The sequence below is a fragment of the Nerophis lumbriciformis genome, linkage group LG29 (assembly GCF_033978685.3).
Source record: "Nerophis lumbriciformis linkage group LG29, RoL_Nlum_v2.1, whole genome shotgun sequence".
NCBI lineage: Eukaryota > Metazoa > Chordata > Actinopteri > Syngnathiformes > Syngnathidae > Nerophis > Nerophis lumbriciformis.
Genome location: NC_084576.2, coordinates 15,682,413 through 15,701,109, shown reverse-complemented (window position 1 = coordinate 15,701,109; position 18,697 = coordinate 15,682,413). Strand labels below are relative to the sequence as shown.

General features: G+C 34.7%; 2 protein-coding genes across 4 annotated transcripts in view; both read left to right on the top strand.

Moving 5' to 3' along the window:
* Nucleotides 1-2,142, top strand: part of dnai4 (dynein axonemal intermediate chain 4) — a 29,074-nt gene extending 26,932 nt beyond the window's left edge. For both annotated transcript variants that reach the window (XM_061924925.2, XM_061924926.2), the window contains one exon: nucleotides 128-2,142. In XM_061924925.2, coding sequence (XP_061780909.1) covers nucleotides 128-178 — 51 coding nt within the window. In that variant the 3' untranslated portion in view covers nucleotides 179-2,142. The remainder of the gene's footprint in view (nucleotides 1-127) is intronic.
* Nucleotides 2,143-2,896: 754 nt separating this feature from the next.
* snx22 (sorting nexin 22) lies at nucleotides 2,897-16,865 on the top strand. Of its 2 annotated transcripts, none has more exons than XM_061924935.2 (8): nucleotides 2,897-3,291; nucleotides 4,397-4,649; nucleotides 9,183-9,266; nucleotides 9,892-9,996; nucleotides 10,133-10,227; nucleotides 10,364-10,396; nucleotides 16,299-16,366; nucleotides 16,434-16,865. In XM_061924935.2, exons 2-8 carry the CDS (start codon nucleotides 4,587-4,589, stop codon nucleotides 16,544-16,546), a joined length of 561 nt encoding a protein of 186 aa, XP_061780919.1. In that variant the 5' UTR covers nucleotides 2,897-3,291; nucleotides 4,397-4,586; the 3' UTR covers nucleotides 16,547-16,865. The 2 variants fall into 2 exon arrangements, with proteins under 2 accessions (XP_061780919.1, XP_061780918.1); XM_061924934.2 differs by having other exon boundaries at nucleotides 2,897-3,295.
* Nucleotides 16,866-18,697: the final 1,832 nt, after the last annotated feature.

Here is an 18,697-nt window from a genome sequence, read left to right as displayed (position 1 = left end):
CAACGCCGGCATTAGCTTTATCTCAGTTCATCATGTTGGTATTTTCACACCACGGTTTGACCTTGGAATCGATTGTTTTATTTGACCATACATTCATTCATTATCGTTTCTGTTTTTTTCCATCTAGGTGCCAAATCTGGAGGATTTGGTTCACTTTGGCGACTCCACCTCGAGTTGATATTTTATATGTGACCTATGCAGCGTGTCGCAACATTACAACCTGATGTGATCCAGAACAAAAACGCCGCCTTTACACAGATAATAACGCTACATTCAGACATTTAAAAAAAACATTCTTATTTTGTGTCACACCGGGAGCTGTTGTGGCGGTAAACAAGAGGGAGACAAATGTTTGTACAGTGCAGGAATGTGCAGGCTGGCTAATGTGATTATTCATGGCTGACAGCGCTTCCTTTCACTGCAAGCAAGGCAGCTGCTCTGTCTACTCATCACAAACACACTTGTCCTTGCATTCCGCAGCTCAACTATTTCACACCCAGACGCATGGAAAACATGTACTTGTACGGTTGAACGCCTTACAGCTCGTCAAAGTTTCAAAAATGTTTGTTCATGTTTTACAAAACCCAAAACCAGTGAAGTTGGCACGTTGTGTACATCCATCCATCCATCCATCTTCTTCCGCTTATCCGAGGTCGGGTCGCGGGGGCAGCAGCCTAAGCAGGGAAGCCCAGACTTCCCTCTCCCCAGCCACTTCGTCCAGCTCTTCCCGGGGGATCCCGAGGCATTCCCAGGCCAGCCGGGAGACATAGTCTTCCCAACGTGTCCTGGGTCTTCCCCGTGGCCTCCTACCGGTCGGACGTGCCCTAAACACCTCCTTAGAGAGGCGTTCGGGTGGCATCCTGACCAGATGCCCGAACCACCTCATCTGGCTCCTCTCGATGTGGAGGAGCAGCGGCTTTACTTTGAGCTCCTCCCGGATGACAGAGCTTCTCACCCTATCTCTAAGGGAGAGCCCCGCCACCCAGCAGAGGAAACTCATTTCGGCCGCTTGTACCCGTGATCTTGTCCTTTCAGTCACAACCCAAAGCTCATGACCATAGGTGAGCATGGGAATGTAGATAGACTGGTAAATTGAGAGCTTTGCCTTCCGGCTCAGCTCCTTCTTCACCACAACGGATCGATACAGCGTCCGCATTACTGAAGACGCCGCCTCTCTAGGCGCCGACTGGTTAGTGGACAAAGGACTTGGTTATCCCTGACTATATATAGAGTCAATTTGTTTTCTGGGAGATGCTGTAAAGTTGCAGACTTTCATGTCATTCCGAGCCGCTACCTTTCTGTGCACTTTTTAGCTGCCATGGCTGTTGGCCTGATAGGACTCAGCTTTTTGTAGGCAAAGGTCTTAGATTTGGTAATGCTGTGACTTTAGGATGTAACGATAATAGCATTTCACATCATGGCTTTTGTGACCAAAGTTATTACGATTAAAATGAGTATGGTATTCTTGGATGTGCTCAAAAGGTATTTTCACACGCACTGACATCTTTTTACCAAATTTTATTTTTTAATTGTTAGTGTGTCTTGCATTTATATTTGCTTGTGGTTTCTCTCATAAATGAGCAGTGTCACTCATATAGATGTGACCTTCGTGAACGAACCAAGTCTTTTGAAGGGCTCTTTTAAGTGAACAATTAGAACCGATTCCCAGTTTTGAGCTGTTCGTTTGGGTTTGGGTTTTTTTAATGCTCATGTAGATACGGCATTGGCAATTGCCCACACTACTAGACAATGAGACATACTCATATATATATATATATGTATATATATATATATATATATATATATATATATATATATATATATATATATATATATTGCGCTGTGAATCTTTGGGTGTCCCACGATTTGATTCAATATCGATTCTTGGGGTCACGATTCGATTCAAAATTTATTTTTTTTCAATTCAACACGATTCACGATTCAAAAACGATTTTTTTCCCAATTCAAAGCGATTCTCTATTCATTCAATACATAGGATTTCAGCATCTACCCCAGTCTGCTGACATGCAAGCAGAGTAGTAGATTTTTGTAAAAAGCTTTTATAATCGTAAAGGACAGTGTTTTATCAACTAATTGCAATACTGTAAATTTGTTTTAACTATTAAATGAACCAAAAAATGACTTATTTTATCTTTGTGAAAATATTGGACACAGTGTGTTGTCAAGCTTATGAGATGCGATGCAAGTGTGAGCCACTGTGACACTAGTGTTCTTTTTTTATTTTTTATAAATGTCTAATGATAATGTCAATGAGGGATTTTTAATCACTGCTATGTTGAAATTGTAACTAATATTGATACTGTTGTTGATAATATTCATTTTTGTTTCACTACTTTTGGTTTGTTCTGTCTCGTGTTTGTGTCTCCTCTCAATTGCTCAGTTTATTGTAGTTCTGAGTGTTGCTGGGTCGGGTTTAGTTTTGGAATTGGATTGCATTGTTATGGTATTGCTGTGTATTGTTTTGTTGGATTGATTAATTAAAAAAACAAATGATTCTTTAAAAATGAGAATCGATTCTGAATCGCACAAGGTGAGAATCGCAATTTGAATTCGAATCGATTTTTCCCCACACCCCTAATATATATATATATATATATATATATATATATATATATATGTATGTACATACATACATATATATATATACTATTTATATATGTTTAAAAAATATAATTTATATATTATTAAATAATACATTTAAAAATATATAATTTATATATTATTAAAATATATATACATGTATGTGTGTATATATATATATATATATATATATTCTAAATAGTATTTAAATATCTAAAAAATTTAATATTTTTTAATTGTATTTATTGTATTGTATTTATTTATTTATGTATTCCCTTTTCTGGTTCATTGTTCTGATGTAAGTAGGTAAATATTCCATTCCATCCATCCATTTTCTACCCATTGTCCCTTTCGGGGTCACGGGGGGTGCTGGAGCCTATCTCAGCTGCATTCGGGCGGAAGGCGGTGTACACCCTGGACAAGTCGCTACCTCATAACGGGGCCAACGCAGATAGACAGACAACATTCACACTCACATTCACACACTAGGGCCAATTTAGTGTTGCCAATCAACCTATCCCCAGGTGCATGTCTTTGGAGGTGGGAGGAAGCCAGAGTACCCGGAGGGAACCCACGCAGTCACAGGGAGAACATGAAAACTCCACACAGAAAGATCCCGAGCTCGGGACTACTCAGGACCTTCATATTGTGAGGCACATGCACTAACCCCTGTTCCACCGAGCTGCCCAAGTAGGTAAATCTTACACACATACATTTTGTACCCACATTTTTTATTATCTCCTCATTTTTATTGTAGTTGCATTCATACTTTTGGTATCTATTCATGCATTTTATTCTTAGTATTTGTGTATTTTTTGTAAGTATTGTTCAAATGCTAGTGTTTTGGGTGAGGGACAATTTTAAATGGTGATGTCACTAGTAAAATTATTGAAATATAGCACCGCCTTATGGAAACAAAACAGAAGTAACCCACTGCTATTTTGAAATTGTTACTAATATTGATGCTGTTGTCGATAATGTTCAGTTTTGTTTCACTCCATTTGGATTGTTCCGTGTCATGTTTGTGTGTCCTCAAATGCTCTGTTTATTGTTGTTCTTAATGTTGCTGGGACGGGTTTGGTTTTGGAAATTGGATTGCATTATTGTGGTATTGTTGTGTATTGTTTTGTTGATTGATTAATAAATTCATTAAAAAAAAAAAATTTTAAAAAAAGTAACCCGGATGAGAGTGAGGTTTGGAGGGTAAATGTAAACCTCACTCCTTCATGACCTCAAAAGCACGCTAGCTACCGAGCTAAAAGCACATGGCCGAGACTAGCTGGCTGGCCTCTGTAACATACAAACCATCTGGAATTTTACCATGATGTTTCATTGTACCAGTAATATTTACATCCCTTCTGTGGCTATTTCAATACATATGTTGTCAAGAAGCAGCACAGAATGAAAAAAATAATGTCAAAAAAAATATTCATTTAAAAAAAAAAAAAAAAAGAATATGGCAGTTAAGTGTTTTAATGTTTCCAACTCAAGCGATAACTAAGCAAGTTTAATGTATTAAACACAACTTTGAAATAGTGCATGCACATCCTAATGTCCAACAGTTTTACATCCTGTTTCAGAACCAAATGTGTTTTCACTGGGAAGTGAGAGACTCTTGTGTGCTTTCACATGTTCACTTTAAACATGACATATTCATTTAAATTGTGGGTTAAATGTTATTATTAATTAGATATGGCATTATTTTATTATAAGAGCAGTGGGCTAGCCAGATAATGTTATAATAATGTTAACACTGCACCTTGAATGTCCCGGATGTTCCCCACTGTCCAATTAGCGTGAAGGTGAAGCTCCAAACTTCCTGACGGTTGCAGACACACAACCTCCGCGGTGTGCTCTCACTTCCCGGTTACACGGTGACAGTCTGCAGCGGACACTCCCGAAGGTCTCACCGGAGAGTTAAAAAGGCTTTTTAGACGCAGCAGAAGTTTTATTTGAATGCCAGTGACTTGAGAACAGGACTGCCGATGATCCGAGTAACCATTCCATCCATGGAGGGGGAAGTGGACGAGTCAGGAAAGTCCAAAAAGGTAAGAATGTTTTACTCCTCCGCTGTTGGCGTCTTTTCTTTCATTTATTTTGTCGTTTATTTGTTGACATTCGTGCGTTCGCTGTTGTTGAATTGAGACGGAAATAAAGAAAAGTGGGCACCTGGGGAAGGGGGCGGGACAAGCACGCTTTCTCAGGTTGTCAGATGACGGGCGTTGCGTTCAAGACACCTCCGTAAAATACCCTTTTGTTGGTTTGAAACGTTTAAATTGATAATATTTTCCCCGTAACATTCTTAATTTACTCAGTCGTGACCTTAGGAGTCATTCCTTTACAGCTTCATTGTTGTAAGTGGTATTGCAAACAAGTCCACAAAGGTAAGATTGTTCTACTCCTCCGCTTTTGGCGTCTTTATATTCATTTATTTTGTCGTTTATTTTTTGACATTCGTGCGTTTGCTGTTGTTGAATTGAGACGGAAATAAAGAAAAGTGGGCACCTGGGTAAGGGGGCGGGGCCAGCACGCTTTATCAGGTTGTGTGTTGCGTTCACGAAACCTTTGTAAAACAACGGTTTGTTGGTTTGAAACACTTAAATTGAATGATTTTTTTTTCTCCGTAACATTCTTAATTTGTTCTCCGGACCTGAGGACTCATTGTTTTACAGCTTCATCCTTGTAAGTGGTATTGCAAACATTTTCTGTGGGCATTTACATATTCTAACGATATTATTGTTCTTAATTTACAGGAGTGATCTCTTTGCATTCATTTTTTTAAATCATGTTTGTAAGGAATATGTTATTTTTGCAACTGTTTGATAAAATTAACTTTTTTTCCGCACCGCAAAGTTCTAACTTCACAACTTGATTCTTGTACCATGACCATACTTGCCAACCTTGAGACCTCCGATTTCGGGGGGTGGGGGCGTGGTTGGGGGCGTGGCTAAGAGGGGAGGAGTATATTTACAGCTAGAATTCACCAAGTCAAGTATTTCATATATATATAGATCCACCGGGAGGAGCTGGACGAAGTGGCTGGGGAGAGGGAAGTCTGGGCTTCCCTGCTTAGGCTGCTGCCCCCGCGACCCGACCTCGGATAAGCGGAAGAAGATGGATGGATGGATGGATGGATATATATATATATATATATATATATATATATATATATATATATATATATATATAAAATAAATACTTGACTTTCAGTGAATTCTAGCTATAAATATATATTTCTTTTATTGTGTATATATATATATATATATATATATATATATATATATATATATGTGTGTATATAAAAGAAATACTTGAATTTCAGTGTTCATTTATTTACACATATACTTGTTGAGTTAAGGGTTGAATTGTCCATCCTTGTTCTATTCTCTGTCACTGTTTTTCTAACCAGGCTGAACACCCTCTCTGATGATGCATTGCTGTGTGGCACGTACAAAAGTGCTTTCAACAAATGCACTAGATGGCAGTATTGTCCTGTTTAAGAGTGTCACAGCATTGCTGTTTACGGCAGACGAACTGCTTTACGGTAGACCAAAACGTGACTGCTGTTGTGTGTTGTTACCGCGCTGGGAGGACGTTAATGAAACTGTCTAACAATAAACCCACATAAGAAACCAAGAACTTGCCTTCGATCATTCTACAGTTATAACGTCATTGGGCAGGCACACCGTTTATATTGTGGGAAAGCGGACTCAGGTCCGCATGAACCTGAGTCCGCCTGAATTTCGGGAGATAATTTGTCCCGGGAGGTTTTCGGGAGAGGCGCTGAATTTCGGGAGTCTCCCGGAAAATCCGGGCGGGTTGGCAAGTATGACCATGACTACTTTTTCTTGAAGATCATATATATCAGTGGTCCCCATTATTATCGGCCCGGTACCGATAATAAAAAATAATTTTAATTTTTTTTAATTTTTTATTAAATCAACATAAAAAACACAAGATACACTTACAATTAGTGCACCAACCCAAAAAACCTCCCTCCCCCATTTACACTCATTCACACAAAAGGGTTGTTTCTTTCTGTTATTAATATTCTGGTTCCTACATTATATATCAATATAGATCAATATAGTCTGCAGGGATACAGTCCGTAAGCACACATTATATTTCTTTATGACAAAAAAAAAAAAAAATACCATACACCCCCCATTATATTCTATAATATTAATAGCTGTTCTTGTAACATTCTGACTTATTGTAACTTTTCAACTTTATTATTGTAACTAGGGTTGCAACTAACGATTAATTTGATAATCGATTAATCTGACGATTACTACTTCGATTAATCGATTAATAATCGGATAAAAGAGACAAACTACATTTCTATCCTTTCCAATATTTTATTGGGGGAAAAAACAGCATACTGGCATCGTACTTAGTTTGATTATTGTTTCTCAGCTGTTTGTACATGTTGCAGTTTATAAATAAAGGTTTATAAAAAATAATAATAATTGCCTCTGCGCATGCGCATAGCATAGATCCAACGAATCGATCACTAAATTAATCGCCAACTATTTTTATAGTCAAATTAATCGATTAGTTGTTGCAGCCCTAATTGTGACTTTGCGACTTCACTGCCATAACTTTACAACTTTATTAGTGTATATTATGTTATAATATTTGCTATTCTGATAGAATTCTGTATTTTCTCACAGCATTTGGCTTCTCATAAATTTACAACTATATTTGTGCAACTGCAACTTTTTACTCGTAACTTTACAACAATTTTTTTTTATTTTTGTTTCTAACTCTTCGTAACTTTACAACTTTTATGGGACTTTTTTCCTTGTTTTATTCTGACATTATTCCCGTATCCTTGCAACTTTACTACCACTTTACTTTTGTGACTTTACAACACGTTCTACACGTCAAAACGTGTTCTATTATATAATATTGATAACTATTCTTTTACCTATACAACTTTTTTCTCACAACATTCTGACTTTCCAAGTGTATTCTTGCAACTTTGTGAGTTCACTGCCATAAATGTACACCTTTATTATGACAAAACGTATTATGCATAATAGTGATAGCTATTCTGATAACATTTCAGCATTTTTCGCAACATTCAGACTTTTCGTAACTTTACAACTGTATTTTTGTAACTTTGCGGCTTTTTACTCGTAACTTTTCATAAAATAAAATTGTTCATACTTTTCCTAACTTTTCGACTTTTTATTTGTCATATTTTGACTTTATACCCGTAACATTGCAACCTTACTACCAAAACTTTTCTTCTGTGACTTAACAATTGCTGTCAAAGCTTATTTTATTATATAATATTGACTTCTTTTACCTGTCCAACTTTTTTTCTCCTAACATACTGACTTCTCGTAACTCCACAACTGTACTATTGCAACTTTGCGACTTCACTGCCATAAGTTTGCAACTTAATTAGTGTGACAAAACGTATTATATTATATTATCATATTAGCTATACTGGAAAAAAAAGTTATATTTTTTCGCTATATTCTGATTTCTTGTAATTTTACAATTGTATTTTTCCAACTTTTTACTCATAACTTTTTTTCGTAACTGTACAACTTTGTTTCCGTGACACAGCAACTTTTTTCTAACTCATTGAAATTGCAATTTATATGAGACTTATTTCCTCATTTATTTTCTGACTTTTTTCTCGTAACCTTGCAACTTTTCTATTATATGATATTGTTAACTATTCTTTTACCTGTACATTTTTCTCACAATAATGTGACCTCTCGTAACTTTCCAACTGTATTCTTGCAACTTTGCGATTTCACTGCCATAACTTTACAACGTGTTAGTGTGACAAAACTTAAGATACAACATTAGTAGCTATTCCGATAACATGTCGTCATTTCTCGTAACATCCTGACTTCTGACTCTACAACTATATTTTTGCAACGTCACAACTTTTTACTCGTAATTTTACAACTTTGTTTTCGTAAAATAAAAATACAATTCTTACTCTGTTATTTTGCAAATTTACTACCAAAACTTTACTTATGTTACTTAACATTTGCTGTCAAAACATGTTCTATTCTATAATAACTATTGTTTTACTTACGTATGCTAGTTTCTTCTCCCAACATGCTGACTTTATCGTAACTTTACAACTTTATTCTTGTAACTTTACTGCCATAACTTGATATGTTTATTTGTGAAACAAAACATCATATAATATTCATATCTATTCTGATAACATTTCGACTTTTCTCGCAGCATTCTGACTTCTCGTGAACTTGCAATTTTACGAGTTTTTTTAATCTCACAATATTCTGACTTCACCTAGCTTCACGACTTTATTGTCATTAGGTTACGATTTTTCTTGTTCAGCATTACTTTTTTTCTCGCACTATTTGAACTTCTCGTAGTATTACAACTTTCTTCTGATAACATGATATTCTGACTATTCAGTCTTTGCTAGGGCTGTGAATCTTTGGGCTCCACACGATTCGATTCTTGGGTGTAACGATTCGATTAAGAATCGCTGCAAATAAGAATCGCAATCTGACTACATATTTAAATTTTACATGGAAACTATGTAATTTATAAAAAAATATGTCATTTTGTTGTGTTTTCAGCTCTTCCGAGTTGAAGTGCTGTTCAACGAGAGGAAACATTTTGTTCTGAGAAGAAAGAGCGAATTCCAGACTCTGCACAGAAAAGTGTGTTCTGAAACCATGGAGAAAACCAGCATCAGATTATGACATACAGTACAGGCCAAAAGTTTGGACACACCTTCTCATTCAATGCATTTTCTTTATTTTCATGACTATTTACATTGTAGATTGTCACTGAAGGCATCAAAACTACGAATGAACACATGTGGAGTTATGTACTTAACAAAAAAAGACGAAATTACTGAAAACATGTTTTATATTGTAGTTTCTTCAAAATAGCCACCCTTTGCTCGGTTTACTTTTTTGCACACTCTTGGTATTCTCTCGATGAGCTTCAAGACCTGAAATGGTTTTCACTTCACAGGTGTGCTTGAAGCTCATCCAGAGAATGCCAAGAGTGTGCAAAGCAGTAGTCAGAGCAAAGGGCGGCTATTTTGAAGAAACTAGAATATAAAACATGTTTTCAGTTATTTCACCTTTTTTTGTTAAGTACATAACTCCACATGTGTTCATTCATAGTTGTGATGCCTTTAGTGACAATCTACAATGCAAATAGTCATGAAAATAAAGAAAACGCATTGAAAGAGGAGAAGGGGTGTCCAAACTTTTGGCCTGTACTGTATATGATACATTTTGATAGAATGTAATCATTTTTATTTTGAATTTTCAGCTCAGGAAAATCATCCAGACTCCTGATTTCCCGTGTAAAAGGGGTCCTAATCTGAGGACCAAACCCCTGCAGCAGAGGATGCAGGAGCTGGAGGATTACATTCAGGTAACTCCGCAGGACAACATTTTCCACAATTAAAGGGAAACATTTTAAAATGACTTATATGAGAGGATGCCTGGCGGGATATGTCGTGGTGTTCTGTAGTTGGTATAGTGTCAGTGATGTCATGTTTTGTGTGCAGGACATCATCTACGCATATGAAGACGTGCCGCAGGAGCTGTTGGACTTCCTCCATGTCAAACATTATCACCCCGGCAACAAGATGAGCAGCATGGAGTAAGACCAATCAATCATATTGATTATTTGTATTGTGGACTACACAACAAAGCTGTACTCCTTTAGCTGACATTGTTGTCTTTTCAATTATTTCTGCTTTTGATGATTAATTATTACTTACTTGTCTTGATTTCAGATCGCTTGATGACCTGGACAGTCAGGAGTACGGGTAAATCATATATTATCATATATATTGACATTCTATATGATCTATTCCTTAATTACAAATAAATCATCTATTACTAATTTACCTACTGACAACTACATCTAATACTTATTTATTATTACCACTTGATGATTTATTACTTATTTGCTTAACTGTAAGGAAATATACTTAATTTATACTATTTTACCTACTGACAACTAAGTGAAAACTATAATAATCTTAGACTTAGACTTAGAAAATCTTTATTGTCCCCGAGGGGCAATTTGGTTTGCAGCAGTAGTCATTAAAAAAACAAGGTTCAACAGTAAAACGAGGTACAACAGTAAAAAAAACAAGGTGCAACAGTAAAAACAAAGTACAACAGTAAAACAAGGTACAAATACATAAAATACATACAACATACAAACCATCATGAAAGCATTGAGCTAAAAACCAAAATTATTAGTAAACTATACTCTGCTATCCAACAATTCCTCTCAACAAAAGGGGAGAAATAAAATCTAATGGAAAAATCTAATTTGAACCATTTGTATGCACGTACAACACTTAAGACCTTTAGCATATCAGTGTGTGTGAAATGAATTAAGCATAAAGTCAAACAAAGCAGTAATAATATGATCCAGATTAAGAAACTGTTCAAACTCAAAAGTGTTTACAAATGGAAAAAAAAAGAAGAATACTGATAAACATTTTGAACCTTATTTCAAAAAAATATTGTTTGTCTCATTATGCAAATCACAACTTACTTAACTATTTATTTTTGTAAACCTTATTTATATATTTTTCATTTATTTACTTATTTATCTACTGTTGGTGTCACAGTTTAAGTCTAAACGAATGTGTTCGGAATTGCTGGAAATTGGATAAGAGTTAGGATTAAATAAACTCTGCTTCTTCCTACGCCTTTTCGGACATGGTGTAAGGAGGAACTGGAAGAAAAATGTGATGTATCATATTGTAATTGTTTTCATGTTTGAAATAAAATGATACCATAACCATTATATACTTACCGATACCTTCTATTAAATGATCTATTACTTGTTTGCTTAGCTACAAGGAAATAATCTGTTACTTTTTTACCTATTTACAATTAAATGGTCAATTAATTATTCACTTAGTTACAAACATTGTACTCTATTGCTTATATACTTTAGTTTTTTATTTATATTAATGTGTATATATATATATATACATATATATATATTTATATATATATATATATATATATATATATATATTATATAAAATATACACGCATATATATATATATATGTATATATATGTGTGTGTGTGTGTATATATATACACATATATATATGTATATATATATATGTGTATATATATATATATATATATATATATATATATATATGTGTGTATATATATATATATATGTATATATATATGTGTGTATATATATATATATGTATGTGTGTGTGTGTGTGTGTGTGTGTGTGTGTGTGTGTGTGTGTGTATATATATATATGTATGTATATATATGTAATAATATATATATGTAATAAAACTATCTGTACCAACTTTACTTAGCACCAAGTGAATAGTCTTTTACTTAGTTACAGATACATTAGCTATTGCCTATTTACTTGGTTTCAAATAAATTACCAATTACTTATTTACTTAATTACAGATGACTTATTAATTGCCTGTTTACTTGGTTACAGATAAATTACCTAGTGCGTATTTAGTTACAGATAAATTATATATTACCTATTTACTCAGTTACAAGTAAATTACCTATTACGCATGTGCTTAGTTACCGATAAATGACCTTTTTTCTTGGTTTCAGGTAAATTAGCTAATACTTTTGTATTACTTAGTTTCAGATAAGTTGCATATTACCTTTTTACATGTTTACAGATACATTTCCTCTTACTTAGTTACATATAAATTATATATTACTTATTTACAGGTAAATTACCTACTAATTAGTTACTCAGTTACAGATACATTACCTATTACCTATTCACTTGCATGGTTACAGGTTATTATTACTTATTTCCTTATTTACAGATAACCTTATACACTTGGTTACAGGTATATTAGCTATTACTTTTTGTATTACTTGGGTACAGATAAATTACCTATTTACTTGGTTACATGGAATTTACCAAGTACTTATTTACTTAGTTGACCTATGACCTATTCACTTGGTGACAGGTAAATTAGCTATTACTTTTGTATTACTTAGTTACAAAAATATCTATTTATTTTATTACACGTAAATTACCTATTACCTTGTTACAGATAAATTACCTATTACCTATTTACTTGGTTACAGGTAAATTACCTGTTACCTATTTCATTAGTTACAGATAAATGACCCATTCATTTGGTTACTGGGAAATTATCTGTTACTTTTTTATTACTTAGTTAAAGATAACTTACCTATCACTTATTTACTTAGTTACAAATACATTACCTATTTACTTGGTTACCTATTACAGTATTTCTTTACTTAAAATATGTCAGCGTAGTAGGCCCAAGTATTCATTAAAAATACGGCAGAGGTTTTATTTAACAAGTCTATTTAATGTTTTGGCCACTGAAAAATTACCAAAAATCATCAACAATTCTACTCCATGTACATTACATATTTACAGACTCCTTTGGCGTACCACTAGATGGAGCCCGCATACCACCAGTGCAGAGCTGGGCAAATATTTTCACTGGGGGGCCACATTGAGAAGAAAAATGTGTCTGGGGGGCCAAAGGTGTATGTGTGTATACATGATATATACACATTTAGCTGTGAAAAAATCTGCTGTACAGTATGTGTGTTTGGGTCCCTTTTTTTCAGTAACACTAATACCAAAAGTCACAATGTCCGATATAATTCTAAAAAAGCTATGACAGACCACCTCAAAAAAACGGAATGGAATTTTACAGTTTTTTACTGAATGGGATACCCAAAATGTACATTGAAATAAAGAAAGTGGGATTTACAATAGTGTCTATGAACAATAAAACACTGAATATTAACAATATAATTAATTTTTTTTTTTTTTTTTCATTTTCATTTATTTATTTATTTCAGGCAATGACATAAAAAAAAAAAGTACACATAATAATATAAATGAATATAGTGCAAAAGGTAATGTATAGTATGTAATGCATGATTATCCAGTTTTGCCTGAAAGGGAGTGGGAAGAAGATAATGTATTTAATCCCAGCCCCTGTTCTCTATTCAGTGATTATTCCCATGAGTTTCACTGTTACTTTGTTTAAGGATTATAATACAAATGTTGTATCATAGTGGCATTACCACAGGTAACAATAATTATTACACTGTAACAATAATTTGTATCAACAATGTAGGAATAATGAATATACCAACAATGGTAATAGACAGCATGCCAACAATGGTAATAGACAGCATGCCAACAATGGTAATAGACAACATAGCAATAATTGTAAGGAAACATTGAGCACATGTTAACACTTTGAAACAGAGTACAACAGCAGGTTAAATTAAAGACCCTCACCTCTATATTTGAACAAGACCCGATGTTTGTATAATAGTTTAAATCGATTAATAGTTTGGCATTGCTTGTGTTGCAAGTCCAGTTTGTTCCATAGTTTTAATCCGCATACAGACACAAAAAAACGTTTATGAGTGGTTTGAGCTCTCGGCAATGAGAAATATCCAAAGCCTCTCAAGTTATGAGCCTGCACTCGTGTTATAAAAAAACGTTGTAGATTAGGCGGCAATAATTTGTTAAATTTCTTTATATAAGATTATTAATGTATTATATTTAACAAGGTGTGAATGTAATACAATATGAGCATCGCTCCTCTTTTACTTCTCAGACCAGCTCCTCCATAGACATCTTTTACAATCAAACAAAACCCAACAAAAATGTAGCAAACAGCAAAATGTGACTGCAAAGTGTAATAAAGACCCACAATATGCTATATCACATACTTGCCAACCTTGAGACCTCCGATTTCGTGAGGGGGGTGGGGTGGGTGTGGTCGGGGTGGGACGGGGGCGTGGCTAAAAGGGGAGGAGTATATTTACAGCTAGAATTCGCCAAGTCATGTATTTCATATATATATATATATATATATATGTATATATATATATATATGTATGTATGTATGTATGTATGTATGTATGTATATATATATATATATATATATATATATGTATATATATATATGTATATATATGTATATATATATGTTTGTATATATATGTGTATATATGTATATATATGTATATGTATATATATATATATGTATATATATGTATGTATATATGTATATATATGTATGTATATATATGTATATATATGTATGTATACATATGTATGTATACATATGTATGTATATATATATGTATGTATATATATATGTATGTATGTGTATATATATATATATATATATATATATATATATATATATATCTATATATATATCAAATAAATACTTGAATTTCAGTGTTCATTTATTTACACATATACACACACATAACACTCATCTACTCATTGTTGAGTTAAGGGTTGAATTGTCCATCCTTGTTCTATTCTCTGTCACTATTTTTCGAACCATGCTGAACACCCTCTCTGATGATGCATTGCTGTGTGGCACGCACAAAAGTGCTTTCATCAAATGCACTAGATGGCAGTATTGTCCTGTTTAAGAGTGTCACAACATTGCTGTTTACGGCAGACGAACTGCTTTACGGTATACAAAAAAGTGACTGCTGTTGTTGTGTGTTGTTGCCGCCATGGGAGGACGTTAATGAAACTGCCTAACAATAAACCCACATAAGAAACCAAGAACTCGCCCTCCATCATTCTATAGTTATAACGTGATTGGGCAGGTACGCTTTTTTATATTGTGGAGGACCTGAGTCCGCCTGAATTTCGGGAGAAAATTTGTCCCGGGAGGTTTTCGGGAGAGGCGCTGAATTTCCGGAGTCTCCCGGAAAATCCGGGAGGGTTGGCAAGTATGCTATATCATAACTTTTATGCAGAAATTTGTTGTAAAAATTGGCTTCCGCATCTGTTCCTGACACAAATGCGTTTCGGTCTGGCTGCGCTGAAAACGAAGCTGAGCTGCTGTGACGTAGATTACTGTAATAACTCGTATAACACTCAAAAGTGCAGATTTCAACCATTGAAATACTTTCTATAGTTCAAGACTTACGGTAATTTGAAAACAGCACTGCACATCATAATGGCGGCGACAGTTTTGATGTTAAAGATCTAAAAAATTATGTACAACGCTCGAGGGGGGGGGCGGATTAAAAATCGTAATGGGCCGTATTTTGCCCAGGTCTGCACTAGTAGTACGCCTACCACAGTTTATTACCTTCTTTACTCAGTAACAAGTACAGTAAATAGTCTATTACCTTTTTACCTACCGTATTTTTCGGACTACAAGTCGCAGTTTTTTTCATAGTTTGGCCGGGCTCCAGTGCGATTTAGATATGTTTTTTCCTTCTTTATCATGCATTTTCGGCAGGTGCGACTTATACTCCGAAAAATACGGTAGTTATAGGTCAATTATCTGTTAATCATTTTATTATTTGCAAATAAATGACCTATTCCTACTGTTATTTCTTGGTAAATTATCCATAACTACCTGACTTAGTTATGAGTTAATGGTGTAGTACTTATTTACTTATTTACAGGTAAATGACATGTGGATGATATAGAACTAGTTTAGTTACTGACTGGTAAAGGGACAAGCGGTAGAAAATTGATCAATGGATGGTTATGTACTTAGTTACAAGTTAAGTTACTTAGTAATATTGTTAGCTACTATGACTTACTTATGAGCAACTTTATACTTTTAAAAAAAATTATTTACAAGTGACCGATCTATTGCTTTTATACAAGTTTATAATACATGGTGAATAATGTCAGCGTTTCCTCAGTTTCCAGTTCCCGCATCAGCGAGTGATGGGGTTCTTCCAGGACCCGTACGTGTCCGACCGCACATCAGGTATGTCCCTGGGGTCTGCATGTCCACGTCCGTGCAGCAGACTTGTAGCGCCACCTGTCTGTTGCAGGTCTCCCTGATGTGGTTGTGGGGGGAGTCCTGCAAGGATTCTACCCGCGGGGCAACCGCGTCAGCTTCACAGCCCTCGCCGAGCCCGACCCCTCTGGGAAGGCTGGAATTTAACCCATGGGAAGGTCCACCGGTGGAACGGAAAGCCATCACCATCTACTGAGGGGAGTCGACAAAGGAACGTAGACGCCGAATTCTTCCATAAAAAGTCTACATTTTAGCAGAGTTCTGAATTTTGTACAGTAACAGCGGCCATTGTTTTATCATTCTTCTTGTTGAAAGTCTCTAATGCAGTCAAACAGGCCTTAAATGGAAATACAAGAATGAGTATGAAATGTTTTGTATAATGCTCATTTTACTTGAATTTTAATTTGTTTTACACGCCAAAGCAGCTGGTGCTGATTTCTAAATAAATTAGTGTCACTCGTTCACATTTGGTTTTCCTCATGCTTTAAAATTCAAGTCCATGTGTTAAAACTAAAAAAAGGGAGTGATTTAAAAAAGAATATATTAATTACTATGAAGTCTGTCTTCATTACCAAAGCTTTTTTGGGATGCTGAATTTATTTTGGGCTTGAATTTTTTTAACTAAAATTTTCAAATGATGCTGACAATTTCATTGAATAAAAATTACAGAGCAAAATATCAGCTTGTTAAAATTTCAGTGTGTAAAAATTCAGTGTAAAAACTTCCAACTTGACACCTCAATGGCTGCTCCTGAGACAGGATCGATTGCTTCAGTTTTAATTTACCAGAAGTGGGTCTTGACTTTTGAAGCAACGAATATTTCTGCACTGACTTTTTCCGCATTGAATTTTTTTTTTAACACTGAATTTTTATACAATTAAAAATTTTTACTCAGAATTTTTGTACACCGAATTTAAAAACACTGTATTTTCACAAACATTTTTCAACACACATTTTGCTCACAAATTTTTATTCAATAAAATTGTCATCATAATTTCATTTAAAAAATGTTATTAAAAAGATTAAAATGCAAAAATTGCCCAAAAGTGTTCAAAAAAAGCTTTCGTAATAGACACAAGTTAACGTCTTATTATTATTAATTTTGTTTTTGTTTGATTTTTTTAATCAAAATTAGAATTTTGTGAACTGAATAGTTGTACAACAAATTATGATGGCAATTTCATTTTGTTAAATTTCATAAATTCATTTAATTTACCGGAAGGTTTCTGCACTGAATTTTTTTGGAATTAATTTTTATTCACTGAATGTTTTTTTTTTTTTTTTTTTGTGTCCTGTCCAGCTTCTCGGGCAAATCTTATAGTTGATGTAGATGCCCATGTCGGCTGTTCAGATTTACTTTACAAAAGAGAAGTGTAGGATACTTCTCTTGTTGCCTTATTTGTATTTGACTTTATTAAATGTATTTATATTATCATTTAGTGCAGCCGGGCCGGAGCAGGAGGGGATAGAAAGAGAAAAAAAAGGAAGACAGAGGGGGAAATTGTGGGGACAAGAGGGGGATTAAATGATAAATATGTTGTACTTGTATAGCGCTTTTCTACCTTCAAGGTACTCAAAGCGCTTTGACACTACTTCCACATTTACCCATTCACACACACATTCACACACTGATGGAGGGAGCTGCCATGCAAGGCGCTAACCAGCACCCATCAGGAGCAAGGGTGAAGTGTCTTGCTCAGGACATGACGAGGTTGGTACCAGGTGGGGATTGAACCAGGGACCCTCGGGTTGCGCACGGCCACTCTTCCACTGCGCCACGCCATTAGACAGAGAGACAAAAACAACAACAGCAAACAACAACAACAATAGAGCAACATCAGCAAATATGACATGTACAAATATGATGGTAAAAGTAATAGCAAATAAGCAGTTAGCGAAAAATAAAAAATAATACAGAAATGACAATGAGCATTATTACACTACAAATGGATCAATACAAATACCAATAGAAATAGCGCTATTGATAATGAACAATACCAATAATTTACCTTTATTATCAACAATACAGTTGTTTAAATGCAACAATACATATACGTAATGATAACTTGAGATACGAAAGAATGCAGAAAAATGGAGGGGGAGAAAGAGAAGCAACCTACATTAACCTTGTAGATTGTTATAGTCACAATAGGTTAAGCTTTGTCAGTGTGCCATGTGTTACACCCAGTTTACCCTAGGGCAACAACGTTAATATATGTTTGATGAAACGTGATTATGTGCATGAGTGTAAGTATGCATATGTACTTGTATATGTACAGAATGTGTATATGTGTTTGT

Bases quoted from the DNA above. Each gene is read 5' to 3' on its own strand.
- snx22 (XM_061924935.2), top strand. From the start codon at position 4,587: ATGATCCGAGTAACCATTCCATCCATGGAGGGGGAAGTGGACGAGTCA. The intron at 9,997-10,132 runs GTAACTCCGCAG...TTTTGTGTGCAG, and splicing joins AGCTGGAGGATTACATTCAG to GACATCATCTACGCATATGA. The intron at 10,397-16,298 runs GTAAATCATATA...GCGTTTCCTCAG, and splicing joins CTGGACAGTCAGGAGTACGG to TTTCCAGTTCCCGCATCAGC.